The sequence below is a fragment of the Colius striatus genome, chromosome 7 (assembly GCF_028858725.1).
Source record: "Colius striatus isolate bColStr4 chromosome 7, bColStr4.1.hap1, whole genome shotgun sequence".
NCBI lineage: Eukaryota > Metazoa > Chordata > Aves > Coliiformes > Coliidae > Colius > Colius striatus.
In genome coordinates this window covers 29,848,794-29,869,365 of record NC_084765.1, presented here as the reverse complement: position 1 = coordinate 29,869,365, position 20,572 = coordinate 29,848,794, and the positions used below count along the sequence as shown (strand labels likewise).

General features: G+C 59.9%; 2 protein-coding genes across 4 annotated transcripts in view; both read right to left on the bottom strand.

Moving 5' to 3' along the window:
* SIN3A (SIN3 transcription regulator family member A) overlaps positions 1-3,691 on the bottom strand; it is a 36,312-nt gene extending 32,621 nt beyond the window's left edge. Inside the window, exon 1 of one of the 3 annotated variants that reach the window (XM_061999341.1) lies at positions 3,325-3,691. The gene's annotated coding sequence lies outside the window, so the exon portion shown is untranslated. Of the gene's footprint in view, positions 1-2,507; positions 2,676-3,324 lie in introns of those variants that run through there. The other 2 variants (XM_061999339.1, XM_061999340.1) reach the window with 2 other exon arrangements.
* A 3,909-nt stretch (positions 3,692-7,600) lies between these two features.
* PTPN9 (protein tyrosine phosphatase non-receptor type 9) lies at positions 7,601-19,606 on the bottom strand. The gene is made up of 13 exons (XM_062000092.1): positions 19,253-19,606; positions 14,943-15,086; positions 14,383-14,472; positions 14,154-14,278; positions 13,335-13,440; positions 12,666-12,776; positions 11,599-11,927; positions 11,111-11,204; positions 10,954-11,023; positions 10,340-10,418; positions 9,940-10,090; positions 9,626-9,833; positions 7,601-9,230 (listed from the first exon to the last, which is right to left on the bottom strand). Exons 1-13 carry the CDS (start codon positions 19,283-19,285, stop codon positions 9,004-9,006), a joined length of 1,767 nt encoding a protein of 588 aa, XP_061856076.1. The 5' UTR covers positions 19,286-19,606; the 3' UTR covers positions 7,601-9,003.
* Between the last annotated feature and the right edge of the window lie 966 nt (positions 19,607-20,572).

Genomic DNA, 20,572 nt, shown 5'->3' with positions numbered 1-20,572 from the left:
CTCCTCACACCCAGCTCCCCTCCTGCCTGCTCACTCCTCTGCAGGAGCAATGAAGGCAAGAGAGCCTGGGTATGCACTTCTTCCCTACCAAAACTCCCTCTCCTGTTTTTCCCTCTCCTCTGCTCCCCAGCTTTTAACCAAACAAGGTCTCAAAAATCTGTGGGTTTGTATTCCAATCTGAAGCAGGGTCTTCTGGCATTAGAGATCAGCTGTTAAATAGGTGTCAGAATCAAAAATGAAAAGAAAAAGGCAAACAGAGAACATAAAGAAACGAAATTGGGAATGTCTGCTGCCTCGGCACCTGCTGGAACTATGACGTGCCTGGGGATAAACACTTTCTTCACGAATGTGCTGTGAGAAGTGCCACTAGAGAGGATTTTGGTCCCCACAGAGCAAGGGCCCTTCTAAAAAGGGCAGAAAAATCACACAGGTGCAGATGGTGTGTTCAATACACACAGGGGCTTTTTGAAAGGTTTCCTTTTGAGGAAGAAAGGACTCGAGACTTGGGAGCAGGAAGTGTCAGCCTCAGCTATGGCTGCAAACCTTGAAGGGGCAGCTCCAACCCTGGAGCTGTCACAGATGTCCTGAAGGATGAGTCCCCCATAGGATTTCAGTGCTGTATATCACAGTGCCTGCTAGAAAGTGGCCAGCTCAGGTTCTGGCAGCACTGCTGTCTGAGCCCTAACCCAGCTGCAGGACTTCCAGAACATGACCCAGCTTGTTCAGCAGTCACTGGTATATATTTTGCATGGTGCCACACAGGCCAGATCCCTTGCCTGGAACATAGGAATAAGTCCTCAGCCTCGCTACAGACTCACATCTGGGACCAGAGAGTTATTCCAACATGAAACGAGAAGTTCCCACAGAAAAAGGTGCTGCAAAAGTATTACCCAAAGCTTTCAGAGCAGTTAGGAGAGTTTTCTGAAAGGTGATGTGGTGACAGCCTGTAGATTATGTGCCTCTGCTCACCACGAGGCAGACAGGACATGTATAAACCCCACTCATCTCTCTCCAGATGGGGAACAAGTTGGTAAGGCACCGAGCTTTACTCTCAGTACAAAGCTTAGCATAATTTTGCCCAGCTTCCTGAGTACACTTTCCCCATCCACAATTATCAGAATACTTTTATTTATTTGTTTAAACTAAATAAAAAGAGACAAGACTGCACAGGGGCTGGAAAAAACAGCAGCATGTCCCCAGAAGCACTCCCCTACACCTACCAGGCTGAAATGACAGCTATTACAAGACTCTCTTTTCTGTTCCAGCTTTAACAGCCATAAAAGCTTTCCAACGCTGGAGAAGACCAGAACAGCAATCTGGACAGAAAACGATTCATAAATCCTGGAAACGTAAATGATCTGCCTGCCAATTCCAACGCGACGTTCCCGGCTCCAAGACCCACACGTGCCAGCAGCCTGTGCGGAGGGCTCTCCTGGCAATCCGGGCTGGGGAAAGGGAGGGGGCAGGAAGAGTAGCCCCCTTCCTCACCCTGCATCCAAAAGAAGTCTAAATCACTCCAAGTTTCCCCAAACTTTAGCGAATTACGGCCGTTTTTTTGGGTGAGTGATCACATTGAAGCTTTTCAAACAAATTCACGCTGAGGCCATGTATCGTAACCAGAAGCCGTGGGTGGGAGGGATGAGATACTTTGGGGTGAGAAAAAACAAAGCTTCCTTTCGCAAAGAGCACACCCGAAAGGCTCCCAACTTCACCCAGGCAGGAACGAAAAGATCCTAAAAAGTGGTTTTTCATTCCCAGAGATCCATCACATGCTGGCATTGGGCTGCCTGAGAGCTTTTATTTGATGAAGGAATTTTACAAGTGCTTTAAAATTACTACATGAACATCAGGCACCATTTTATTCTGTGGTGTGAACAGTGCAGCATTGGAGAACAATGTATACCTCTTTGAAACTGTATTTTCTAAAAAATTACTCATTAGGGCCTGAAGATTGAAGAACAGATACAGCTGTACTGAAATAAGTTGGGCATTTCCCACCTGCTTACTGACCCCACAGCTTTTATTACAACTGATGAGTATAAACATGACAAGTTAGGAAAGAAACAGGTGTTAAGTCACCCTTAAGCTACACTTTAGCACATAAAACAGGTTTTGATTCCTCTGGACAGTGCAACAGCTTAAAACCCCATGCACAGCTCAAGATGCCTTTGATACCTTGTTTAAATTATTCTTTTTTGGTTTTGTGCTATTTTAATGGTCTGAAGAAATGCATTTCTCCTGGGATGTGCTCTTTCTATCAGTGTGTTATTTGCACACATAACAAATACTAAAGCTCATTCTGAACCTGGGCAAAAACTAAAGTGTTTTTTGATGGATGTATAGCAGCCTGAAGAATTAAGTGCCAGGGTTGAAACACCAGGTCTTTGACAAGTTGAAGGCACGACATCGCGTGGAGCGAGCTCGTAAAAAAGCCTGGCAGCTAGCTATTAAAAACGCTTCAAAATTAAGGCGTGAAGAGGAGCTCTCAGGTTTCCATAGATCCATACCTCGGTTTCCATAGATCCACAGACTGCTCCAACAGGTACGTACGGATCACTGAGGTAAAGAACTGCAACGGGGCTTTTTAAAACCCAGCGGGGAAGCGTCTGCGATCCCGGGGGCCGTGGCGCTGGGGGCAACAGGGAGCGGCCCGGAGATGTACGAACCAGTGGGGCAGACCCCGCCCCCGGGCGGTTACTGAACGGCAAAAAGCTTTCAACGGCAACTTCTCCGTGAAGTTGGGGTGGGCGCGTGGACAGCGGGCCCAGGGGAGTCCCGCGCCCTCGCCGCGCTCCGAACGCCTCTCGGGATCCCGAGGGTTCCCCGGCACGGGGCGCCGCGGGGAGGAGCTCCGAGGAGGCGGGGGAGCCCCGGCGGGAGGACCCAGCGCGCACTGCGGCCGGTACCGGGGGCGTGCAATGCGGGAGAGAGCTGTCGGGGGGCGGTCCCGCCGCAGCTCGGGAGCGGCACCGGGCGGAGGGCGGGAGGAGGGGCAGGGGGCGGCGCCCGCCTCGCAGCGCGCCCAGCGGCCGCCGCACGCTCCGCCTGCCGCTCCCGCCATGCCGGGACACCCCCTCGCGCCCGGCGGGGCGGGGCGGCAGGACGCGCGCCCGCCCGCGCGGGCCGGGTATCCCCGGGGAGCGGCGGGCTCCAGTTCCCCGCGCTCCCCGCCCCTCTTCCTCCGCCGCCCCGCCACCCCCCCCACCCCACGGCCAACGCGCGCGGCACCGGCGCCAGGCCCCGCCCCCTATGGAACGCCGGAGGGGGTCCGGCACCGGGCCTGGCGACTCCCCTTCCCCTCCGCGGCCCCCCCTCCCCCCTTACCTCGAAGCAGGCCCGGGCAGCGGCCGAGTCTCCCACAGGGTCAGGGGGCGGCGGGGCCGCTGCGGGCCCCTCCCGGGCGCACGGCGGGGGCGAGCTGTCCCCGGCGCGGTGAGGTGAGGGGGGTCCCCGCGCCCCTCCTCCCGGAGGGGGCGGGCGGGCCGAGGCGGCGCCGGGGCCCCGGGCGGGGGAGGGGGGGGCTCGGCGGGGGAGGGGGGTAAGATGGAGTAACCGTCTTTCGGCCGCCGCGGCGGAGCGCTGCCCGCTTCTCTGTTCCCCGGGAAATCCCGCCCCTCCCCGCGCAGGGGGGGAGCCCCGAGCGTCTATTGGGCGCGCGGCACGCCCGTCAGCCCGGTGGCCAATCGCCGCCTCGGTCCCGCCCACCTCCCCCTCCCCTATTGGCCGCGGCCCCCAGGAAGGGGATGTGGAGAGGAAGGGAGGGAAGAGGGGAGGGGGAGCTACCGCCGAAGAAAAATGTCCGTATAAGCAGCGCGCCCCGCCCCCGTCCCGCCTCCCCAGCTCTCCCATTGGCCGCGGGCGAAAAGCGCCGGCCAACCGCGGGAGCGGCAGCGCGACCGTCAGGGAGGCGATCCCGCCCCCGCGGCGGGCCTGGCCCCGCCCCAGGCGCGAGGCCCCGCCCCCTCTCTGGGGAGCCCTTTTGTGGAATGTTTACATCGGCCGCGGTCCGCGCGCGCGCGGCCCCCCTCCCCCTCACGCGCGCGCACGTGCTCCCCCCCCTCCCGCCCCGCCGCCACCCCCCAGCCCCAATCGGCGGCGGAGGGGGAGGGGGGGGTTGGAAGGGAAGGCGACGGGGCCCGAGCTTAGCGGGGGGCGAGGTGCCGGCGGCGGAACCGGGGGAAGAGCGGCGCGGCTCTGCCTTTTGTCCCCGACAGCCCTTTCACTTCCGGGATGGCGGTGCCCCACGTGGGGCGGGCCGCTGACACGTGTGGGGGGGGACGCGACACACACACTCACACCCGCACGCACACCGCGGCGCGGGGGGGCGCGGGGGGAAGAGGCCCGCGCGCCGCGGGGGCGTGCCCGCCGCCCTACGGCCAATGGGGGCGGGAGGCGGGGCCGGCGCGCGACCGCTGCCCCCCGCCCCGCTCCGCTCGCTCCCCCCCCGCCCCGACCGCTTCCCGCCGCGCGCTTCCCGCCGGCGGCCGCTGCAGCGCGCGCGCTCCTCCCGCCGCCCCCCCCACGCCGCCGCCTCCCGCGCGCGGGGAAGCCAACTGCAGCGTGCCGCGCGGGGCTGGGCGCGGGGCGGCGGGGCAAGCAGCTGTTACATACCCCCAGCGCGCAGGCGAGGAACCCTGAATGGAGGGGAACTCCCCCCGGGGCGGATTGGCCCCGCGATGCCGATCGTCACGGCCGCACCGCCCAGCGGGGGAGGAGGGGGGAGGGCTGACGGACAGGCCCGGCGGCGGCGGGCGGCCGGGCGGGAGCGGACCCCCGGCGGGCAGCGCGCTGGCGGAGTCTCCGGGCGCAGTCCGGTCCCTCGGCAACCCCCGCGAGCTGGGAGATGGGGCAGCGCCTGCCGAGGGTCGTTTATTTATTGCTTTTCTCCCGGCGTTTAGAAAGTTGCGGAGGGACTTTCAAGGCTCCCCTCTGTGCAGGCACCGGCCGCCAGCCCGCCTGATATCAAGGGTGCAGGAGCCATGCCTGGCCCGGGTTTAGCTGTCACCAGGCCTGCAGCTCCCCTGGTCATCCACAGCCCACTCCGGAGGAGGAAAAATAAACATACATACACTCTAAACTTCTAATAAAATACCCATTGCAAGCATCTTCACTCAAACAAGGTCTAAACCTCTTGTGCTTTTTCTTTTCTTTTCAGCAGCTTTTCCCCATCTGACCCTAACCACCAGCCAGGCCCAGGAGCAGACAGCCCATGTGCTGCAGGAGGCGAGGACACGCAGCTGCAGCAAGGAAGATCTCTCTTGCCTCTTTGGCAGCGAGCTGCAACTCTGTTTACCTGATGAAAAGTCTCTGGCATGGGATGTTAGAACCTGCCATGCTGCTGGAGATTGAGCCTCAGCCTAGGAGGCTGGTGGTAAGGAAGAAGGAGGGCTGAGAAGCGAAATACTCTCGAACCTGTCTGTTTCCAAACTCCCGGGGCTCAACAAATTATAGGCACTAAAGCAATCATAATTAGCGAGGCAGTGTGCACGCAGCCAAGAAACCCTGAAATCCAAATGAGACAGGTGGGTGCAGAGATAGCATCGCCACTTTGGGGTTTCCCTGCAACAGCTTTAAATCCTGTTTCCAGCCTTGACCGGCACTTTGGATTTCATCCTCAGGCTTGTTTCAGGTTAGGATGCTGAGCAGGACCTGTTGGCATGGGGAGGGGGAGCAGATGTAAGAAAACCTTGCAAGAGGAACAAAAACGCTGGCTTTGACAAGAAATGCAGCCTGGAAATAGTCAGGAGTGGTGAGCGTTTGGGTTGTTCTCCCACGGAAAACATTTACAACCCTTTCCTGTGCCTCCCACAACAGATGGGATCTTCGAGGTCTCTGACGGTGGCACATCCCAGCAGCTCTCTCCAGAGCTGGAGGTGATGAGCTCCGGCCTTGATCGACACACTGGTTTTCTCTGGGTTAACCCCCAACCCACGTGCTGTCCCCAGGGTGAGCCCAAGTGCTGAAGGCATGCAATGAAGCTCTCTGCTGCCTTCTGCTGCTCTATGTCTGTCAGAGGCTACCTGACTGGTTAAAAATCCCCAAACCTCAAGTTTAAAATCCAACCCCCCTGACAGCTGATTTTTCTATATATATATATCACCATGAACCTGAAGTGCCTTTTGCTTAAGCCCCCCGAGTACCCACACTGCCCGGTTATTCCTGCCCATGGGGGCAGCCATGTGGTCAGACATCCAGGACATGGATCTCCACAGAAGTTTCCATTCTCTTTGCCCACATCCTATGGAATTAAGCTAAAAGGCAGTACCCCCTTTATCCACATTGTGGGCTTGTTTGGTATTTCACAGCCAGTGGAAGGAGGTGGGGCCCTGCTGCATCTACTTCTTTTCCAGCCATCCAGCCCACATGTTGGGCCCCGGTTTGGCACGGCCTAGTCTGTTCACACCTCAAGTGCACAAGAGAGCTGCCCCCTCTGCCAGTCCCAGCAAGACGCTGCCCTCCTTGGCATTTCTGGACTCCAGCTGAGCAAACACAGGTGCTGCCTTTCCCTGGTGCCCCTGGCACAGAGGCCTGGCTGGGGCCAGCGGCTGGGTGCTGACATGCCGCTCTCCCGCTGGCTCTAGGGCTTGCTCTGTGCCAGCCACTTTGTCTCATCCCTTGCCCTGAAGCCTCCAGCTGCGGCTGCTGCTCCAGCACTGGCACTGCTTGTGCCCAACGGCGCTGGGGCTGCCTACCAGCCCCAGCACCCTCCAGCAGCACAGCCACCTTCCCCTCAGTGTGTTTCTGTGCCCTGCACACCTGCTCAGGGCAGCTCTGGCGGCGCAGGAGCGACACCCTCACCCCTAATCCAGCAGTGAAATGCCTTTCCCCAGCACCGCCGCTGTGTCTCGCCTTACAGCATCTCCTGCAGAACACTCCTGATCAGGGCAGGGTGGCAGGTGCAGAGGAAATACCACCAGAAGTGCCCAGCACCTCTCTCTCTCCCTCTCTCCTTTTAGAGTGACACAGAGCAGCAACGGGATCAAGTGCATCTTCTAATGAGCAGAAGTTTGGTCTCCTGGGCTGCTCAGCAGGGCAGCCAACACCTCCCTGGGCACTTTATAAATAATTGTTAATAAAAAGTGAGAGGGGGAAGGGGACAGCTAGAGAAAGGGACGAGGCAAAGGAGAGGTGGCCCCAAAGAGCCTGATGTGAGAAGCAGCCAGGAGATGGATGCTCCAGGATTCAGTGAGGCCCAGGGAAGAGGCAGGAGCTCAGAGGGGGACAGTTTGTTGTCCCCCTCCAGTTAACGGGGCTGCGTACAGCCCAGCTCATCAGACTGCCTTCCCTCAGGCCACTATCCTGGCTGCCCAGAAGAGCTGCCCACAGCCTGCTTATCTCACACAGGGCCTCACCCCGGCTCTGCCCTGAGCCTCCAGCCCACTGCCAATCCTATCCTGTGCTCCCAGCATGGCCCTACACACAGCCCCAAAGTGCTGAGGTGTTGCGGCAGGTCCCTGTGTCCCCAGAGAGGGGCCAGCTTGCCTGTGGGGACTGTGCAAGGTCCCCAGCTGCCTCCCTCTCCTCTCCTCTCCTGCCCCTGAACAACTCCACTGCGAGAGCTGAGAGGACTGGTCACTGGTAGTACATATTTATATGGTGATACAAATAAAAACAAAACAAACCCCCAAAAGTAACAACAACAGAAATGTTTCTCTAAATGAGAGCAAAATAAGAACATTTACAAATACTTCTGGCTCTGGCTTGGATCAAGTTAATGTTAAATACAAAAAAAACCTCACCCCACAAACCCAAAACAAACAAAAAAAACCCCCCAACCCCTAACCCTTCCCCCCAAGATTATAAAAAAATAAGAATATACACATTCCAAGAGCTTATTACAGTATAAAGTTACCGAGGCGCAGGCGCTGCCGGTGCCAGCGCGGGGGCCGGGGGGTGGCAGGGGACAGGGGGGATATCCTGGTGGGCGCCGCTGCCCCAGGGTCAGCACGCTGCCTCCCCAGGGGTTTGGCTTTTTGCTCCGCGCTTTTCCAGACGGGGAGTCAGAGTAGGGCTGGGTCTGCAGGTACCCAACTGCGGCCGTGGGGAAGCTGGGCAACTTGGCCAGCTGGTTGGGGCCCGGCCACATCCCTTTTGCCTCGTACCTAGTGACTCCCGAGGGGCAGGGGACCGGTGAGCTCCTGTCCCTGGGCCAACCTGCCTGCCAAGGCCAAAATCCTCAAGACCCTCCTCCGGGGGAGCAGAGCTGCCCTCTCCCAGCAGGAGACAGGAATGGGGATGATGAGACAAGGGAAGGGAGAGACAGCGCCAAGCGTCCCCATGCCTCCCGAAAGATGGGCACTGCCTCCCAGTGCTGCCTGTGAAGAGCAGGGGGTGTAGGAATGGTATAAATATGGAGGTAAGGAAAGACAAGACAGATCCAAGACCAAACTCACTGCTCCAGGGATCACAGCGGTGAGAAAGCAGGACAGGGGGAACCTGCAGGAGTTGCTGAAATGGGTGCTGGTATATGTGTCTCTATAGAATAGGCAGGGATAGCACAGCGAGGATATATTATATACACACACACAGACAGACACAGACTTAGTGGCAGGTAAGACTGGAGTAGGCACCTCTTCCTAAGCCCCAGGGCAGGACTGAAAATACATCTCCTTGGACTTTGCAAAGCCCCTCTCAAGATACATTTTGGGTGGTCCCAATCAGAAAAAAAAACCAAAAAACCAAAAAAACGAAGATCCCAACTTGAAGAGAAACCACTTCCCCAGACCACTGAGCCCCCACCGGGAACACCCTGGTGAACAGCGAGAGCCTCGTCCCGCACCATCCGCCCCCCAGCGAGCACCAGCCGCTATCGGGGTTCAATAAGGCACAGTTGGGTGGTGGTGCGGTGACGGCCACCGCCGGGCAGCCGCCTGCTGCCAACGGGCACCCACTGCGCCCTGGCACTGCCGGCCCCACAGCTCCGCCACATGCCGGCGGGCGTGGGGCGGCTCTGGCGGGCGCGGGGGGATGGGAATGGAGGGGTCTGCGAGGAGGTGGAGGGTCTCAGTGTCCCAGCGAGCTCTTCTCCTGGGCGGCCCGGCTGTGGTTGGCGAGCAGCAGGCCCTCGCGCTGGGCGTGCTCGAGGACGGCGCTGTAGCAGAAGTAATACTGCTCGGGGGTCTGGATGCTGAAGGCGCGCTGGGTCCGCATGCGCAGCACCGTCTGGTAGATATTCAGCGTGCCCACGTCCTGCAGCTGGGACAAGCAGATGTCCAGTGCGCAGAAGGTACCTGGGGGACAACGATGAGGATGGTGTTAGGCACCAAAGAGCCATCACCGCCCCATGTGAGAACCAGAGAGGGGCAGTGGTGGTCCTCTGCCCCCCACCAACCTCCCACAAGAGACCACTAGCAGTGTGAGAAGTGGGGCAGAGTCTTCTCCCATGTCTGATGGCTGCAGAAAATCCCGGTTTGACCAACTGGCAAACACATGGTGGGTATGTGGGATATGGATGCACCAGGGAGGTTGAGCTTGTCATCCCCAGCCCCCTAAGCTCTCCCCCCAGCAGCAGGGTTACTCCATTCCCTGTGTGTGTTGCCCCCCCAAGCCCTGCCCCCAGCAGCAGGGTTATCCCACTATCTGTGTCGTTCCCCCCCCGCCCCAAACAGCAAGATTATCCCGTTACCTGTCCTACCGATGCCAGCACTGCAGTGCACTACGATGGGGGGTCCCCCAGGGTGACCCCTGAAGCGGGGCCCCAGGGCACTGACTGCAACTCTCTGCTGCTGCTTCACAGCCCCCAAAAAATCGATGAGGGTGGCTGCAGAGGAGGGGACACCATAGTCTGGCCAGCTCAGGTACTGGAAATGGGACACTAGCCGCCGCTCCCTGGTCTGGAAGAAAACAGAGGCTCAGATCCTCTCTCCTTCTCTGGCCCTGGGCACAGAGGACCTCCAGCAGCCCCAAGCTGTCCCCTGCCAGGCAGCTGTGGCCACGCACCTCTGAGCTGTGGATCTCCAGGATGGTTTTCTTGTAATGGTTGAGGTTCTCCACGCCTAGGTTGGTGATGGTCAGGGCCCCAAAGTACACCTGGAAATCCTTCTCCAGTGGCCAATACTGGCCACATTTTCTCCTACCTCCCTCCTCCAGCCTGGGAAAAGAAGGACAAGCTGGTGATGTTGTCCTCACTCTGCTAGGGACATGTCCAATCCCACCTGGCCTTGGCCCCTTGGGGACCCAAAAGGGACCAAACAGTCCATCCCTGATGCAATGTCCCCACCCCGTGGGGCTCTGCCTGGCACCACAGCTGGAGGGCCACTGCAGAGAGCTGCTCATCCAGCAGCAAGAATGCTCACTTTGTGAAGAAAACCAGGGCCGTGCCCCTGCCAGGAGCACTCACCGGGTTGTCATCACGATCACCAGGACATTTTGCTCCCACACCATGCGCCAGAAGTCACCGTAGGTGTTCTCCAGGGGCCCTGCAGGGACAGCCCACACATCAGCCCAAAATTTGATGGATCTGGGTAAGCTCTTTCTCTCATCAGCCTCTGACAGTCCCCCTTTGCCCTCCTCAGGGGACCATAGCCCCTTTCTGTGGGGATCCCAGTGTGGATCCACCAGCACTCTTGGCGCTGCCACCCACTGCTCCCTCAGCAATTCCCTATGGCTCAGCACCAATCATCTTCTCTGCTGTTTCACCCCCGAGCAGATGGGGCAAAACCAGAGGCTGGGTCAGGGTCAGGAGACCTGCTCAGGGTCAGGGCCTGCTCAGCCCACAACACGTTTTGTGGAAGGTGTCTGAAGGAGGACAGACCTGCTGACTCCTTCCCAGGAGAAACTCTGCTCCCTCCTGACTGGGGCCTGGGAGGGGAGTAAATACACCCAGAAAGGGGTAAATGCACCCAGAGAGGAGAGGGACTTGCCCCACTCCCAGGATGTCCTCCACTACGGCTGGTGGCTGAAGCCCACACATGCAGCAGGAGCAAAATCACCCCTTGGTGTGTGGGGCCATACCCTGGGTCCCGATGTAGGCGCTCCTCTGCTTGTAGCCATCCATGAAGCTTGCGTTAATGTAGTCAGTCACCTGGGGGTGGGGGGGAAAGTACAGGCAGTATGAGCCCTGTGGAGCCCCAGGGCCAGGATGGCCACGTTGGCCCTGGGGCTGGCTCACCTCCAGGCGGCTGTACGGCTTTGCCAGCTTCACACGGGTTTGGTCCAGGCAGGGCACGTCCCCATACCGGTTCTTCTCCTGGTTGTAGGGTGCCCTGGTTGTGGAGGAGAGGGGGAGTTGGGTGTTTTCCAGGCAGGAAGGAAAAGGCAGCACAATCCCTCGCCCTGTGCAAGCCTCTGGCTCCCGTAGCCTGGGCTCTGCTGCCATCACCTGGCCAAAGCCTCGGGAGTAGAGTCCCGGCCGGGTCCCATCCCGGCCATGCCCTGCCCAGCTCTCCCCCACCCCCGGGGGCTGCGGGAGCTGCATGAGGGGCTCGCAGCATAGCTAGGCTGGGGCTCTCCACTGCTAACCCAAAACAACACACCCCAAAGAGGCAGGTGGGCCACCACTGAGCAACAGCGGCATGGAATGGGGGGAACCCAGCTTTTTTGGAGCACTAGAAGGGCCTCCATGCTGGCCCGCACCTGGCTTCTTGCCCCCCGACTCACAAAGAGCAGAAGAAAGTGCCAGTGGGACTCCTGCGCCGAATATCTTCATACTCTTCATAGATGCCTCGCTTCTGCTTGTGGCTGACATGATCCAGCAGCTCCTGGAGCGTGAGAGACTTGGGCCCGGGGACGTGGACGGAGCCATTATCTTTAGGGGCCACCAGTGGCACCAGGATGAGCTCGTCCAGGGGGTCAGGGTGCCCGTTCTGCTGGGGCAGGAACCGGCAGTTCCAGCTGAGAGGGTCCAGTTTGAGGGACCCCCCGAGGTACTCAGGGAGGCATTCCTGGGGCAGGTGCTCCTTCAGCTCCGACATCTTCACCATCTGCACCTGCAGAAGGAAGAGGAGGGGCAGGGGTGACTCCAAGAAGGATGGAAGGGGGGCGCTGGGACAGAGACCGGGATGCCAGAAGTCTTAGCAAGGTCCAGATGGAGCCCGGAGATTTCCCCCAGCAGCACCAGAGTCTTCTCCCTTCCTCCCTTGTCCTGGGAGGGCACCCAGCTGAATGCCTGCAGTGGGGCGGGGGCTGGATCCCTGTGTGCCCAGGGTGGGGGTACACACTGACACCCTGCTCCAAATCTGAAAGTGGCTCTGAGCTCCTACCAAATGCAGAGGGTTAAAAGCCAGCCCTGGCAGCCAGCAGGCTGGAAAGGGGCTCTGCCAGCAGCACCACGGATGCTCAGGAAACTATTTTGGGCAGTTTTGGCTTTGCCAGATCAGGCCTGAGCACAGGTATTTAAGCTTCCCTTGCCTCCCACATGCTCAGCAGAGGTTTCATTTCCCTTTCATCATCTACCATGGCCTCTGCTGGCTGCTGTCAGCAGCCTCACCACAGAGGAAGGAATTGATGGCCATTTCAAAAGGGGTTCAAGATATTTGCTGAAAATACCGAAAGGGGTTGGCCCCAGTGAATCAGGCTGAGAGCCTCCCTTTCCCATAGATTTGGGCTCAGCAGCTTCCAGCAGATGGGGCGAGGGGCACAAGCTGCTGACCGCATCCTGTCCCAAAGGGCACACAGTCTCAGCCTTCCCTGCAGAGTGCCTCGTGGCTTGGGGAACCCATGCTCACCCGCTCCCGCAGCTTCTCCTTCAGCAGCAGGCTGATGATGGAGTAGGGCACGCGAAACCACATGGGCGCTCCCACGATGAACACCTTCTTGAGCCGGGCCGGGAAGGCACCCTGCAGGCAGGAGGGGTGTGAGCCACGGCGCTGGGAGGGAGCCGGCCCTGCTCTGTGCTCTGTCAAGGGGACACAAGTCCCAGCAGAGAGGACAAGCAGCAAGGTGGCTGTGGCACATCCAAATCATGCCTCACACGCAGCCCCCAGCTCTGACACAGAAACAAAGGATTTCCTTGGAATTAGGTAGGCTCCGTGGGGGACAGGTGAAGCCTGTGTGGAGAACACACCCCTGGGCCAATGTTTGCTGGGGTTTTTTTTTCTGCAGCAAGGAGGAGGCTTGAAATGCCAGCACCATTAAAAAATAATTTGCATCTGTTTTCCCAAAAGTGCTGCCAGCAGCTGTGAGAGGAACCCAGCACCAGGACAGCTCACAGGACCTGGCAGGCTCCCAACACCTCTCCCACGGTCCTGTGGGGCTAGAGCTGGTGCTCCTCAGCAGAGACACAGTCAGCATGGTCTGGTGGGAAAGTTTATGTCCAACCCTGAGGACTTGACGTACTCGGTGAGTAAGCGGCCCGCACGCTGTCCCCAGGCACCGCGGCACCCCAGCACCGTTACCTTCAGCAGGTTGAGGATCTTCTTGCTGAGGTCCAGCTCAAAGTTGGTGTACTGCGAGCCTGCCATGTCGTAGATGAACACCAGCCCGTTCCTCTGCGTTTCAAAGCTGAGAGAGGGGAAAGAGCAACATCAATCTGCAATATCGAACCGCTCAGCTTCTGCACGAGGAGGTCTGCCCCATGCTAACCTCATCTTCAGCTTCCAGAAGGACTCACAGACCCAAACCTTGCTTCTGCACTCCACAGCTGCTCTGCCACCTCTTCCTACAACCTGTCTGAGCTGCATTACTCGTGATGGGGAATTTCAAAACCAGAAAGAGCCCAGCAGGATAAAGGGGCCATCCGGGCTTTATATTTTCAGCAGGGTTCACGTTACATCTTGCCAGCAGTGGGGCTGCCTCCTCCCTGGCCAAAGCCTGCAGGAATCAGGGGCTTTGCTAAACTGAAACCTGGACTTGGGCAGGGAAAGGTTATGAAGAGCTTGGGGCAGGGTCCAGGGAATTTTGATCCCTTGTGGAACATCTCTGTGGGGATGACTGCTTGAGTTTGAAACAGGGGAAGATGAGAATTTCAAGCCACAGGGAGCCTTGAGCCCTTCTCTTCTCTAAGAAAGGACAGGGATGGGAGAGCCAGAGGCATGCAGACAGACTCAGACACCACTTAACCTTCAGGAATTCACCTTTACCAGACAGACGTGATTTCCCTGCAAAGCCTACTAGAGGGATTCCATCACGACCCAATCGAGCAGCAGTGTGTGCCCTCATTCCCCAAGGGCAGGGGCTGCCACTCTAACGCTGGTACCTGGCAGAGGCGAGCTCACCTCTCCACTGCTCGGTCCAGCAGGTAGAAGAGTGCCTGGAGCACCACATGCTGCATGCTCTTGCTGGGGTGGTGCAGCTTGGCTGTGAAGAGGGCGATGGAGGCTCCAGAGGGGTCCCGCACGCTCTGGCGAGGAAACGGGGTGAAGCTCCCACTGGCACCTGAGGATGCCTGGTTGGGGTAACTCGGGGGTGGGGGGGGAGGGGGGTGGTGGGTGTATCCCCACCTACCAGAATGGTGAACTTGCCACTGAGCAGCTCCGAGCGCAGAGGCTCCTCATGCGGCTTCAGCTTCACGATGCCCTCCTTCAGCCGCGTCTCCTGTGGGCAGCGAGGCGGCATTGAGGGCAGGCACGTGCCCCCCCAGCCCCACCCCCCAGCACATCCCCTGGGACACCCAGCCCTGAGGGAAGCCGTAGCAGGGAGACCTCTGCTCCATGGCCCCATTTTCCAGGGGGGGATTGTAGCACAGGCACAGGGAGGACCAGCTTTGCAAACCCAGGGTGGGAAAGGTCCGTATGAAGAGATACCCTGTGTATGTGGGGAGCTGCTGTGCTGCAGGGTCACACAGCAGGCAGGAGGATGCCCTGCGAGCACATGCGCTGCTCTCAACGCAGGGGAGGTGACTGGGGTCGCCAAGGTCTCCATGGAGACTTGCCTTGGTTGAAAAAGGATTTTCCAGACGAACAAAACTCATAAGGGAGTGGGAAAAAGAGAAAAAAAAGGCAGGGGGAGGGTAGTCTGTGGGACTGGAGATCTCTCGCAGAGTGGTGTCGGCCCCATTCGCTTACCCGGTAGGAGTGGAAGAGCTCGATGGCCCGCAGGACGTCGAACTTGCGGGCCATGAGGAACTTGACGGCCACGTTCCAGGAGAGTGGGGACACATTGTACTGGCCTGTCCATTTGTTGATCTCCTCCAGGAACTGCTTGGTCGCCTGAGAGAGAGATGAGAGGCACGCAGTGAGATAGGGTGGGAGGGGGAGCACCTAGCCTGCATCCCTGGTCGCAGTGGGTGCTCCACAGTCCTCAGTGCATGGCTAGGGCTGAGCACGGCTCATCAAACCCAGCAGCTCCTCAGGGTGAAGCGGGGAGCTCCACAGCAGGTACTGGCAAAGGGGGTAAAGGCCAGCAAGGATGAAGACAGAGGCAACACCAGTGTGGTGAAGGGAGCAAGTCGTAGGAGCGCTGCCATTGGAAAAAATGCCCTTGGGGCTTGGGAAGACATGCAGAAGGGAGAGGAAAAGGGACAGGAAGATTTTCCAGGTGGTAAACTCCAGTTCAGACATAACAGCCCTGAAACTCATCAGCTGGACATGAACCACCCAGTAAGCGCAATTTCACATGACCACGGAAGACCAGGTGGGAAGGCTTCAGTCCAGTGGGGTCCCAGCATGCTCCCAGGGCTCCCCACAGCTCATGGTCTCATAACACGCTGGGGCCATCTCGCATGACACCATCCCCTCCAAAACCCTGGCACTGCACACACCCAAAACCACCAGAAACCAAGAAAGAAACTTTTCCAACTCCAGTACTGACAGCGCAGAGCCGCAAAACCCAACCTGCAACCTCCCAGCAGGCTTGAAGCACTGAAAGCCGGGAAAAGAACCCCAAACATTATTTTTACAAGCTGTGTTTGGAAGATGGGCTCGGGCTCTCTGACCGCTCATGCTGATGGAGGAGGCTTTGGTTTCTGCAGTGTATTGCCTCCCAGTCCCGTACAGCAGCCCCTCAGGGCCATATGGCTTAGCCTGCCACCACATTCCGCTCAAAGGATGCTGGCAGGGCAAGGGGAGTCCCTGAAACACTCCAATCCCACCCGAGCACGCCCCAAAATGCAGGTTTCAATCCTCACAAGGATTGGCAATGACAAGGTGAGGAGGAGGAGGAGGAGGAGGGAGGGTGAGCACTGAAGGCCAGCTCCCGGAGCGGAAGGGCGGGCAGGCGGCGGTGTTGGATGTCAGGCGGCAGCACGGAGTTACTTGGAGCGATTCAGCAGAAAAGCTCGTCGGCGTTAATGACTTCCGCCGGGAGGAAGCACGGGGCCGGGGTTTATGGGCAGCGCCAGGCTCGGCGGCAGCAGCGAGCCCCTCTAGGGGGATGAGCCGAAGGAGTCCAGCTCCTCCAAGGGATCTCCCCACAGCTGCCTGGCATCGCAGCAGGCGTTTCAGGCACAGGCTGCTGGCAGCCGCTCAGGGCCAGCCTAGACCTCCCCTGCATTGCAGCCAGAAGCTCCCTGAGGTGGTACTGCAGCCCCACAGAGCGGCTGAGCAAGCACCAGCCCGGGGGAACTCACAGGACCGGGCTGAATCTGCCGCTGACAGCACCGGGAGGAACCTGAAAGCGGGTTTCACTAGCCCTGCTCCAAGCCCTTGCAGAAATCCCCTTCAAGCATTGAGAGCCACATGTGCCATGGTCACCGGCTGCAGCCTGGCAGGTGGATCGGTGCCCCCATCTCTTTGATCACTGCCGACAGGGGACTGGCAGGGAGTGGGGAAAGTGAGCAGCAAAGGAGATGAGGTGTTACGCACCTCCACCTTGCACTGCCACCTCCCAGGCAGCAGCTGGTGAGCTCTTCTGTAGCTGTATTTCAGGGATGCTGTTATCCTCACAGCTTCATTGCCAACAGCCTCTCCTTCTCCAAAACAAAAGAAACTCTTTTGTGGCCCAAATTTCTAACGATTTCTCCTCTATTAAGAGGGATGGGAAAGCAAATAGGGCAAGACAGAAACCATTGTCAGCCTTAACTCATCCACACACATGTATACAGGAATAGATCCTGTCCGTAAGTTACGATGGGGAACCTCTCTGGCTATATCCCTACTTTGCCAGAGTGTCCCTTAGACCCTGAGCTGCCCAACGGCTAGGGCTGGGCTGGAGATGCAACCCAAAATACCAGCAGAGATGCTCCTTCCCCATTATGGGCAGGATGGCACAGGGGCCAGTGCCAGGCATGCTCCTGCTGCCCTCGAATGGAGGCCAGAGCCAACACCACAGACTGAGATGGGAAATATGCTCTGAGATGATGGGAAGGAATCCCCAAGGGGCATGGTGGCAGCGGGGAGAAGATGCAACGTACAGTTCAGGTCTCCTTCCTCAACATGTAAGCCGTCACACTTCCCGCGATCCCACGTCCAGCACTCATCGTGAGGGACATCGGGGTTTTTTGCAAGGGGGAAGACCCCCCAGGAACAAGAGCTGGCTTTGCGAGCAGCTCAGCCAAGAATTCCAGATCTCCCTCTGGGAGCAAAACGAAATCCCAAACTTACCAGTGCTGACATTCGCCAACACGCGAGCCAGGAGTCACCAAGCTGTGCAGAAACAACAGCCCCCTTGCACGCTCCCTCAGGCCTCACCAGCATTTCTGGCCCCAATTCTATATGGATTTCTGCAGGAGTTGAGCTGAATGCAGCAGGGATCACTCCAGGTGCTGAAAGCGAAGCCCATGGCCCAGAGCTGCAGCCAGGAGCCCTACTTCTGCACACGACAGCAGTGCCCCGAGCAGAACCACCCGCAGCCAGGCGCCCAGAACAATGCTGGGCTTTAGAGAGCTGGCGTCACCGCCAGCCCCACGCCGCTGTGCCAGACCAGGGTGGTGACAAAGCCACCGCCGCAGGGTTCTTTGAGCCCTCCTCCCCCAAGGCTGCACAGGCAGCAAAGCCACCCTCCTTCTTCAGCCTGGGCCAGGGGAAATAAGTCCCGTGAGACCTGCAGCTGGGCTGAAAACCACTGAGGAAAATCCATTTGGCTCCTTCTGGTCCCTCTGGGATAGGCTGGGAAGAGAACTGCGATATCCTAGGGAGCAGGAGATGTGACAAGGCTAGCAGGGAGAGGAGAGGTGTGAATTCCTTCCCTGGCTTGCTGTCAGTAATGGAAGAGAGCGGAGCAAGCGGAGGAAATCCTGATGGTCCTGAGGAGGCCTCAAGGCGCTGGCTGAGGTCCTTACTGCAAACCAAGCCTCACTGTCAGAGAAGGTTCTTCCAAAACCCTGTTTGCTGAAGCTTTGCCTGCTCTGTGATGCAGGGGAAACACAAACCACAGGCACCTGTGGGGACAGAGGGCACCAACACCCCTCAACTCTTGCCATTTTATTACCCTGGAGACAGCAGTACCGCTGCCGGGAGTGGCGCTGGTAAGAGGGAGGTGTGGTGGAGGAGAAAGCCTGGGAGTGCTGCATTTTCCCAGCACCAGTGTGGGCTGCGGGATGGGCTCTTCCAGCTCCAGGCGAGCGCTCCCCACGGGGCAATGGAGGTTTTGGGAAACCGAGACGGAAGCCAAGGATATTTTTAATAAGAAAGCCAACCAATCAGCCAGAAAACTGACCATCTGGTGCCTTTCCTGTTTGCGTTGTAGCCCTCGAAGGCAGCAAGGCGGCCGATGCCACGCTGCCGCGCCCCCGGCCAGCCCCAGCGTCGCCGCCGGGCAGAGGAGAGTCCGCTCCGAGGCGGCGTCCGGCAGCTCGCGGGCTCCTCATGCCCGGCCCGCGGGGAAGCCCGGCGGCCGCGGCTCGGGTGCCGCGCCGGGCGGGCGACCCCGGGGCCGAGGCCGACGACGGGGAGAGCCAGAGCTCGCTCTCGCCATCCCCTGCGTCCCGGCCGGCTGACAGCGGCCCCGCTGCCCGGGCCGAGCAACATCCTCCCGCGGTGACGCAAGGCCGGCGGAGGAAGCCGGGACGTCACGGGAGGCCCGGGGCGTGGGAAGCGCGCGCACACGCATCCCCACGGCGGCCTGCCCACGGGGGGCGGCAGGCAGGCAGGCAGGGAGGCGGCCGGCACCGGGGGACGCGCCGCTGCGGGAGCGCCTGACCCCCAGCCCAGGCTGCAGCGCCCCTGCTCGCCTCGGCGCCCGCGGCACAGGCCCTGCCGAGGCCTCTGGGGTGTAGATGGGGGGGCTCTGCAGATGGGGGGCTGTGCGGGTTGGGGGGAGAGGCTCAGATGCGGCAGCGGGGGGCTTTGCAGACGGGACTTGCCTTGGGAAAAACCTCCCCGCTGGGAAAAACCAAGCCTGCAGCCCGGGGTAGCCAAAAAATGGGGAAAGGGGGCAGCGCAGGGGGGCCGGCCCGGCCCGAGGAGCGGCGGGGACGCGGAGCCCGGCGGGGACCTACCTGCTCCTCCTCGGCGCTGAGCTCCGCGGCCATGCTGCGCGGCGCGGCCCCGCCGCCCCCGCCGGGCCGTACCGAGCCGGGCTAAGCGGCGGTTCCTCCCCCGGAGCCCATTCCCGGGGGCCGGCGGCGCTGCGGATACCGGCCTCTCCCGGCCGCCGCAGGCTCGGCGAAGGCAGCTCCGCCCCGGGGTCCCCACCGAAAGTGCCGAAAAATGTAAATGAAAAAAAAAAACCCAAACCGAAAACCTTCTGTCTGGCAGCCCCCCGGGAAGTTTCGCTCGCCCCGGGGAAGCGCGGCTGCGCTGGGCAGGGCCGGGCCCAGCTCCCCGCCCCGCTCCGCTCTTGCTCTGCCCCGGCGGGGGCGGTGGCAGTAAGCGCCCGCAGCCCCCTCCCCTCCCGCGGCTCGGCGCGGCCCCGGCGGGCGGCCAGGGGAAGGCGGGGGGACAGGAAGCCCTCCCCGGCGGGGGGGCGCGGGCCCGGCGGCTGCCGGGATGGAGACGCAGGAGCCGGCGCAGCCCTGGCTCTGCTCTGGCGCTGCCCTCCGCGCTCCGGGCTGCCTCGACTCTGCCGGGGAGGCGTCGCGTCTCCCGCATCCCCCAGCTCGCATTACAGCCCCCCGGATCCGCCTTCCAGACGAGGCCGCCTTTGCACCCAGGCTCATAAGGAAACCCGTCTATTTCTGTGAGCCCGCTGCCACGCGAAGCTCTCTGGGGCCCCAAATCAGCCTTTTTTTTTTAAAAAAAATGCGGATGTGTGCCGTACCTTCAAACCGTGCGAGCAGAGCAGCCCGGCTGCCCGCAGGATGCGCTCCCGCAGCACCCCCGCTCCGCGGCACGCCGCCTCGCCTCTCCCGCCGGCCCTTCCCGGCGGCGCGGCTGCGGCAGCCACTTCGCTCGCCGCCACTTCAGCCTCTGCCTCGCAGCCTTGCCCCGCGGGCAGGAGAGGCAGGCGTCCACCTTCCCGCTGCTCAAACAGGCACCCGGCATTTCCATCCCTTTCTTTGCTCTCCCTCTACTCGGCTCGGGTGGCAGCGCCTGGATGGAGCGAGAGCCCCAGTGCTGCTCCGGAGGGGCTGCTGAGCTGAGCAGGGCTCTGTGTGCTGGCCTGAAAAGCCAGGCCCTGGGACAAGGGGGACATTTTGTTCAGCGTTGGCAACATGCCCACAGCCGCCAGAGCCTTTGCACCTAACTTGGAGAAAATGGAAGAAGGCAGACAGAAGGGGCTAAGCTCGGAGCTGGATGCGGGCTGTCTTTCGTGCCGGCCAAGTCTATGTGTTGAGCTGCCTGCTCAGCCCTCCTGCCCCAGACTAAATTTAACCGCC

What these genes read in the sequence shown, in the direction of transcription:
- PTPN9 (XM_062000092.1), bottom strand. Translation starts at nt 19,285, where the DNA reads ATGGCCGCGGAGCTCAGCGCCGAGGAGGAGCAG. An exon ending in AGCTCTTCCACTCCTACCGG is followed by an intron (nt 14,473 to 14,942) that starts GTAAGCGAATGG and finishes CGCTGCCCACAG; the next exon opens with GAGACGCGGCTGAAGGAGGG. An exon ending in GTGGCAAGTTCACCATTCTG is followed by an intron (nt 14,279 to 14,382) that starts GTAGGTGGGGAT and finishes TTTCCTCGCCAG; the next exon opens with AGCGTGCGGGACCCCTCTGG.